We start from the raw sequence: 8666 nt of genomic DNA, 5'->3' as shown, positions 1-8666 counted from the left end.
TTTCTGTGCCCTCCGTCCAGCAACTGCCCCAAAGGATTCAAATGCTGTGGTGACAGCTGCTGCCAGGAGAACGAACTCTTCCCTGGCCCCGTGAGGTGAGCCCAGGGCCAGCTCCTCTGGGCGCAGTCCTTGGAGGGACCTGGTCCACACAGGGCAAGGCCAGGCACCTGCCGAGGGGGCAGTGTGGGCGGCGGGAGCGGGGAGGTGTGGGGAGTACCCAGGGTGGCCTGGGGACTCAGGGTGCTCTTGGTGGTCCCCACCCCAGGATCTTCGTCATCATCTTCCTGGTCATGCTGTCCCTCTTTTGCATCTATGGCCTGGCTAAGTGCTTCTGTCGCAACTGCAGAGTGCCGGAGCCAGAAGCCCCAATGGATTGCCGGGGGCCCCTGGAACTGCCCTCCATCATCCCTCCAGAGAGGGTCAGAGTATCCCCCTCTGCACCCCCACCACCCTACAGTGAGGTGGGTGTCTCATCCCTATCCCTACCTTGCTTCTGGCCGGCTGTGCAGCAGGGACAGTGGAGGGCCCTTCGACCCTGGAGGGCACTCTGCACCCAGCATTGGGTCACCGCTCTCCCTGGTAACCATGCCTCAGCTGGCAGCGGGGAGTGGTGGCCAGGGCCAGGACCCAGAAGACTGAATTCCCTCTTTTCCCTGCAGGTGATTCTGAAGCCCAGCCTGGGCCCAACTCCCACAGAGCCACCCCCTCCCTACAGCTTCAGGCCTGAAGAATATACCAGGGATCAGAGGGGCATTGACAACCCGGCCTTCTGACTTCTGAGTCACCTCCTGCCTGGAAGCTTGCGATCAGCAGCCTCCTCCCCAGTGCCTCCTGGATCAAGCTAGAGACTGCTGGCACCCCAGGAATGTCCCTGCCCATCCTGCCATGACTCTGTTCTTTCTTGGATTTAACTTATTACTTTTTCTGCCTCTGTTTCCACCCCAGCTACCTCTCTTGTCCTGAGGGTTAGGCTGGAGTGACAGTATCTGCCCCCCAACCAACCCAAGAAAGAGGATGCCAGAAGGAAAATGCCAACCATTGGAGGTGCCCAACAGCAGAATGGGCTACTCTGAGGGGTAGTGAGAGCCCCATTTCTGGAGGTATGCAAATCTTGACTGGACAGCCAGCTCTGAGATTTTATCAGGGCACTTCTACACCTGTGGGACATTGGACTGGATGAGCTCTGAGCCAGCTTCCACTCCTACCTGAATAGAGAACTCACTGTACCCACCCACAACACAGGATAAACACATGTCCTCACTGAATGTTACTCAACACAGGATAAACACATGTCCTCACTGCATGTTACTGATCGCGGCTGAGGGCCTGCCTCTGGCTGTGTGGGGAGGTGGGTGGAGAGGTGAGTCCAGACACTGCTGGGGGTGTGGTGATGGGGTCGCTGTGCCGCAGTCCCACCACTGATGAGCCATCTGGGAGGATAGTCCATCCGTGGGCCGCTCTTGGTGCTTGTTCTAGATGCTTTGGCTGTCTGTTTTTTGATGTCTCTGTGTGCCAAAGAGCCTGGAAATGGGGTGCGCGTGTCCCTTGTGTGGATTTCCCAATCCCTTCTGCCCACAGCTTTCCTGGGACACATGGAGCCCAGCTCTCTGGCTGTCTTACCATGAGTTGTGAGAAGTTGCCTGCAAGGAGTTGGATCCAGGAAGCAGTCCTGGGACAGCCCCTGGGACAGCCCATTCTGCTGTTGATAGCAGGAAGCCACCTGCTGGGAGACGATGGGGGTGGGGAGAAGCCCAGGAGAGCAGTGGGTGGGGCTGGGCATCTGTGGAGTGGGGCTTTAGGAGACCTTGAACGGCCCCACCCTGGAATCTCCCACAGGGAGGGGAGGAGGTGGCAGGTTCCACCCTTCTCTACCAGCCCCACCCGTGGGAGTTAAGCCCTAAGGGAAGAGAGTCTTCACGTGGGGGCCTGGCATAGTCATGCAGAATGGGGCAGGACAGTGCCAGTGCCTTGGGACTCAGATGGAACTGGGTGCCTCTACCCTGATTTTTGCCTTTGCACTGCGCCGCCACAGTCCACTTAATGCCAGCCTCCTTCTCCAGGCAGAGGACCCCGTGTCAATGCTGGCCAAAGCTCCCAGGAGGATTGGAGGTAGAACTGGCCCTCGTGTGCCAGCAGGGGTGCCTTCTTTAGTGCTCTCCCAATAATGCCCATCCTGGGGGCATCAGTACGCAGGCAGGTGGCAGAGTTGGGGGCAGTTTGATGGCACAGGCAGCCCCAAAGATGTCAGGAACAGGGACTGTCCGGGTGTGGGTTCCCAGTGGAGATAGGGCCCTAGAAGGAGTGCAGCAGTTACTGACAAGATAGTGCCAGAGTTGGCTGTAGGAGAATGAGCCCAAGCATAAGTGGAAGTTTCCCGTTACTTTCAGGGATTGGTCAGGGGTGGCAGAAAGCATGTGGGTTCTTGGTGTAGATGTGGCTGGTTCCAATGAGAGAAGTCCTGGAGCTGATGTTACCCTCACCGCGATAGCAGGAGGATGTTGAGAAATGGGCTTGGCAGACCTGGAGGAGAAGTTACTCGGCCCAGACGTTGTCTTCCTTTCATCACAGGGCCTTTAACTCCTCCTAAGGAGCAGCAGAGTGGCCCGAGGGAAAGTGGCCGTCCTGAAACCTAGTGTTGCTGTGACCTGGTGACAGAAATGGAAACCTCTGTGGCTCTGGTCATCTTTGGTGGGAGTGGAAATGGTGTCACCTTTCTAGAGGGCCATCTGGCACCATGCAATCATGCCACAGATGTTTACAAGGCTCCTGCTATCTAGGAAGCACTATACCTGGCACTGGGTGTCCATTAAAATGTAAATTGCATGTGACCTGGCAATTCCACTTCTAGAAATGAGCCTTCAGAAGTGCTCATACAAAAGAGCTCAATATAAGTACCAGGCACTAACCCATTGTGCCACCAGAGCTCCCTGTGCAGCCTTTTAAAAGAATAAATAGGCTCTGTAGCACCAACCCTGCAAAGCATCCATCACTTATTGTTACAGAGAAAAGGCAAGTTGCGAAACTGCCTATGATCTCAGTTTGTAAGGATATAACCCATACATATTTTATTTTATATATGTATATTTTTTCTTTGCAAATATGTAGATAAGATCTAGAAGGATATAAAGCAATCACTCACCATACTTCCAATAGTTGTTGGCCCCAGGAGTGGGATGTAGGTAACGAATTGCAAGCGGGGCTTCTTCCTTTCTATGCTTTGGCACTGTGTGTTTTTTACAATCAGCAAGTATTGCTTTCGTAAATTTAAAGAGATTTGTTTACTGGAAACTGTAGGCAGCTTTAGAAGTTTATGAAAATTCACCTTGTGAACTTTGATCAATGGCAGCTAATAAATTATCAGCCCTGGTATGTGGAAGAGAATACAAGGACTTTAGACTGTGGTACCCACCTGACATGGATGTGACCCGGGGGATAGATCCATGATGGGAAAGCCTGGACGCCTGCCAGACATGCGTGAAGCCCAGGTCTCAGACCTACGCAGGATTTATGAGGTGAAGGGGTGGTCTGCCCCTCCACACCTGTGGGCGTTTCTCGTTAGGTGGAACAAGAGACTTGAGAAAAGAAATGAGACACAGAGACAAAGTATAGAGAAAGAAAAAGTGGGCCCAGGGGACCGGCGCTCAGCATACAGAGGACCCGCGCCGGCAGCGGTCTCTGAGTTCCCTCAGTATTTATTGATCATTATCTTCACCATCTTAGAAAAAGGGAAGTGGCAGGATAATAGGATCCTCATAGGGAGAAGGTCAGCAGTAAGACATATGAATAAAGATCTCTGTGACATGAATAAGTTTAAGGAAAAGTGCTGTGCCTTGATATGCACATACAAACATCTCCATAAACCTTTTTAGCGCACAAAGAGCAGCATTGCCGCTAGCACGTCCCACCTTCAGCCCTAAGGCGGTTTTGTCCTTTCTCAGTAAATAGAACACACAATTGGGTTTTACACCGAGATGTTCCATTGCCCAGGGACGGGCAGGAGACAGATGCTTTTCTCTATCTCAACTGCCAAGAGGCCTTCTTTCCTCTTAATACTAGTCCTCCTCAGCACAGACCCTTCACGGGTGTCAGGCTGGGGGACGATTAGGTCTTTCCCTTCCCATGAGGCCATATTTCAGACTATCACATGGGGAGAAACCTTGGACAATACCTAGCTTTCCTAGGCAGAGGTCCCTGCGACCTTCCGCAGTGTACGTGTCCCTGGGTACTTGAGATTAAGAGAATGGTGATGACTTTTAACCAGCAGGCTGCTTTCAGGCACTTGTTTAACAAAGCACATTCTGCATAGCCCAAAATCCGTTAAACCTTGAGTCACCACAGCACATGTCTCTTGCAAGGACAAAGTTGGGGGTAGGGTCACAGATTAACAGCATCTCAAACACAGAACAAAATGGAGCCTCTTATGTCTACTTCTCTCTATATAGACACAGTAACAGGCTGATCTCTCTTTCTTTTCCCCACAATGAGGTGAATAATGAATGAGAGAAACAGTGAGCTGGTTGGTTGGGTGAGTGAGCAGTGTCACAGTGGCAGAGAACTCATCCCTCATGGCTGGTTTAGTCACTCAAAGCCAGTGAGTGAATAATGAAAGATGGAATGAATGAATGAAGATTAAATGAGTGCATCAATGAATGAATGAATAAGATCTGCCACCAGATATTTGTAAAGAAACACAGTCTAGGCCAGGCGCGGTGGCTCACGCCTGTAATCCCAGCACTTTGGGAGGCCGAGGCAGGCAGATCACAAGGTCAGGAGATCGAGACCACAGTGAAACCGTCTCTACCAAAAATACAAAAAATTAGGCGGGCGCGGTGTCAGGTGCCTGTAGTCGCAGTTACTCAGGAGGCTGAGGCAGGAGGATGGCGTGAACCCGGGAGGCGGAGCTTGCAGTGAGCCGAGATTGTGCTACTGCACTCCAGCCTGGGCGACACAGTGAGACTCTGTCTCAAAAAAAAAAAAGAAACACAGTCTAGTTAACAGCAAGGAGATGTTCCTCGTGGCTGTGCACTTGAATTTCTATCTGCAGGGACTCCCCAGAGGAATGGGAAATGCAGGAAAGGCTGTAGGGTGGGGGGCATGTTGAAGGGGGAGAGCCTTAAGGCACTTGCTCCAGGGATGCAGAAGGGGAGGAGAAGGGCTGCTGCTGAGGGAAGTGAGGAGGGGGATAAACACCAGCAGGAATCTTACCCTCCAGCTGAGATGCAGAACTCCAGCTTCTGACATTTCGCCTTCTGCATCCAACATCTCCAGGCGTTGGTGTGACCATTTCTACAGTGAAGAGGGTGGGCCTCTTCTGGCTCTGGTAGGATGTAGCTCTGAATCCAAAATTGGGAAGGGGCCTGGCACGGTCGCTCATGCCTGTAATCCCAGCACTTTGGGAGGCTGAGGTGGGTGGATCACTTGAGGTCAGGAATTCGAAACCAGTCTGGCCAACATGGTGAAACCCTCTCTACTAAAAACACAAAAATTCGCTGGGTTTGCTGGTGGGCACCTGTAATCCCAGCTACTTGGGAAGCTAAGGCACGAAAATCCCTTGAACCTGGGTGGCAGAGGTTGCAGTGACCTGAGATCACGCCACTGTACTCCAGCCTGGGCGACAGAGTGAGACTCCGTCTCAAAACAAAAACAAAAAAACAAAAAAACAAACCAAAGTTAGGAAGGACCCATTAATATGGAAAGCTGCCAGCCTGTAGACTCTCCCTCTGCCTTGGCCACACTCTCAAGTGGACATACCTTATCTCGTCAGTCCTGATCACCTCCAGCCTCCCACTCGGAACATCACCTCCTGCACTGGCAGTTCAGGTAGGTCCTGAATTACCACCACACCATGCCAGCAATTCTCTGAGCCCACCCAGCCCTCCGAGCCAGCGATCTTTGCCTGTTGGCAGCGCCATCACCATGTCCTTAAGCCATCCTTACAGTCACTGCCCTGCATCCTTTACCCCTTTTCCCCCATTCACTGTGCCCACCCAGAGCAACTCCAGACTCCAGTTGGATCCAACTATGGCTCAAGAACCAGCACCCGTGTGTGACTAGACTCATTTTCCAAATCACAACCAAGCGTCTCACGCGGGCCCTCGGTTCCTCTAATGCGCTTTCACAGCTTCACTTCCTCGCTCTTGAAATGACTAATTTCAAATCTCCCACACCCCCAACCTCAATTTCTCCTGGCAATGCCACCACAGGCTTCAGAGAAAAGAAGGGATGCAACCACACCCGCATCCCTCACCTCTGTGCCCCACACCTGCCGCCTAGTATCCACGCGTGCTCCCTTCCCCCGCCCTATCGCACTCCTCCAGCCTGCACAGGACCCCAGCCCTCCTGCTCCTTAGGGCGTGGCCCCCACAGTTGTCTCTGCAGAGCCTTTCTCCCCTTCCCCAGATCATTATCATCCGCTTATAACATGCCCTGCCCTCCATCCTTCAGAAACTCTCCCTGGAGGCTCCCAGCTCCTCCGGCATCTGCTGTTCCACCTCCCCCTCCCCACTTTCATTCTGTGCTGCTCCAATCAGCCTTTTGTCCCCACCGTTACAGGAGATGACTCCCGTCCAGATCATCAGTGACCTACATGTCACTGAGGCCAAAGGTCCCTTCTCCGGCCTGTCACTCAGTGGCTTCTGACATGCTTGGCCACGGCCTCCTCACGTGCTTTTCCAATGTCTCTGACTCCAACTTCCCCCAGTTTCCCTCCTCCACACGGCCTTCTCCTTCTCAGGAGCCTTCACTTCCCTGCTCCTCCTCTGCCCTCTCTCGGTGATGGCTGCCCCGGAGGTCTGTCTTGGGGTCTCCCGTCTTCGTCTTTGTTCATTCCCATAGTGGCTGTCATCCCGATCTGCGGCTTCACAGACCATCTCCGGTCTGATGAATCTCAAGGCTTTATCTCCCGCCAAGACTTCTCCTTAGGACTCAGACTCACATATTTAACTACCTCACACCTCCTCTTGGATGCCTAATGAGCATCTCCCAGCCAAAAGCAGGCTCGAATTTCCCTCCACCACCCCCTCAAACCCCGTCCTTCCCAAGGTCTCCCACCATAGATGGTGCTCCCCATTCGCCCAGTTGTGTAGGCTAAAACACTAAGAAATTATTGTGATTTCTCTTTCCCTCACCCCGTCATCCTGACAGTGCTGCCTCCAAAATAGACCTAGGCCCACTTATTACCATTTCACGGTTACAGACCTCGACCAAGTCACCTTCATCCCTAGCCCAGCCTATCCTAATGACCTTCTTCTACCTGATTTCTGCCTCCAGGCTTGTCTCCATCTCGCCCCCTGCAGTTTATCCCACACACTGCACTTAGGGAGATCTTCCTAAAGTGCAAACAAGACATGTTATTCCTGTGCTTAAAATCCTCCAATGAGGCGGAGGTTACAGTGAACCGAGATCATGCCACTGCACTGCAGCCTGGGTGACAGAACGAGACTGTCTAAAAAAAAAAATCTTCCAATGGGCCAGGCGCAGTGGCTCACTCCTATAACACCAGCACTTCAGGAGGCCATGGTGGGAGGGAGGATCGCTTGAGCCCAGGAGTTCAAGATCAGCCTGGGCAACATAGAGAGACCCCCCGCCTCTACACAAAATATTTTTGTATTTTTTGGCTTCACTCCTGGTGGTGCGAGCCTGTGGTCCCAGCTATTCGATGGCAGGGCAGGGTCGGGGGGAGTTGGGGCAGGGGAAGACTGAGGTGGGAGGATTGCTTAAGAGATCAAGAGATTGAGGCTGCAGTGAGCTGTGATCCCACCACCGCACTCCAGCATGGGTGATGGAGGGAGACCCTATTTCAAAAAAAAAGAAAAAGAAAAAATTTGCCCATTGCACTTAGAATAAACTTCAAACCCCTGACTGTAGCTGGCAGGACTTAGGTGGTGTGGCCCCTCCCTTGCCCTCCAGCATCTTCTCCTACTTCTCTCTCCCTTCTCACTGTATGGCAGCCACAGTTGCCTTCTCTCTGGGACTTGACTATCCCAAATCTTGGCCTGGCCCAGGGCCTTTGATGGCTTTTCTGCTTAGAACTTCCCTCCCTCCCAACTCCCTCCTCCCAGTCTTCACAGGGCTGCTGTATTTTCACCGTTCAGGTTCCCAGAGGGGCCAGCATGTGCAAAGGCCTGAGGAAGGAAGGAGATTGGGGGCTGGAGAAACTTAAAAGAGACCCCTTCCTTCCTTCAAAACCCCCTAAAATTTTGCAGAGTTCAGTGGCATGTACCCGTAGTCCCAGTTACTCTGCAGGCTGAAGCGGGAGGATCAAGTGAGCCCAGTTCAAGGTTGCAGGACACCACGACTGCACTTGTGAGCAGCCACTGCACTCCAGCCTCGGCAACCTAAAAAATAAAAACCCCTTGTGGGGGCACGTTGGCTCAGGCCTGTAATCCCAGCCCTTTGGGAGGTCTAGGCGGGAGGGTAGCTTGAGCCCAGAAGTTCGAGACTAGCCTGGGCAACAAAGCGAAACCCCATCTCTACAAAAAATAAATAAAAATAAAATACCCCAAGAGTATGAAAAGAGGGTTTTGTGTTTCCTCAGGCTGCTGTAGCAAAGAACCACAGAGTAGGTGGCTTAAAAGAGAAGAAATTTATTATCTCAGTTCTGGAGGCCAGAAGTCTGAAATCCAAGCATGGTTAGGGTTGCCCTTGCCTATCTTTTGGCGGCTGCT

The 8666-nt window shown here is 52.5% G+C and overlaps 1 protein-coding gene across 2 annotated transcripts in view; it reads left to right on the top strand.

The window, feature by feature from the left end:
• Positions 1 to 3376, top strand: part of TMEM92 (transmembrane protein 92) — a 7787-nt gene extending 4411 nt beyond the window's left edge. The window contains exons 3-5 of one of the 2 annotated variants that reach the window (XM_021928999.1): positions 21 to 95; positions 266 to 461; positions 660 to 3376. In XM_021928999.1, coding sequence (XP_021784691.1) covers positions 21 to 95; positions 266 to 461; positions 660 to 773 — 385 coding nt within the window. In that variant the 3' untranslated portion in view covers positions 774 to 3376. The remainder of the gene's footprint in view (positions 1 to 20; positions 96 to 265; positions 462 to 659) is intronic. The other variant, XM_031657561.1, reaches the window with a different exon arrangement.
• Positions 3377 to 8666: the final 5290 nt, after the last annotated feature.

Source organism: Papio anubis, chromosome 17 (genome assembly GCF_008728515.1).
Source record: "Papio anubis isolate 15944 chromosome 17, Panubis1.0, whole genome shotgun sequence".
Lineage (NCBI taxonomy): Eukaryota > Metazoa > Chordata > Mammalia > Primates > Cercopithecidae > Papio > Papio anubis.
The sequence above is the reverse complement of the archived record's forward strand: the minus strand, read 5'-3'. Positions and strand labels throughout refer to the sequence as shown.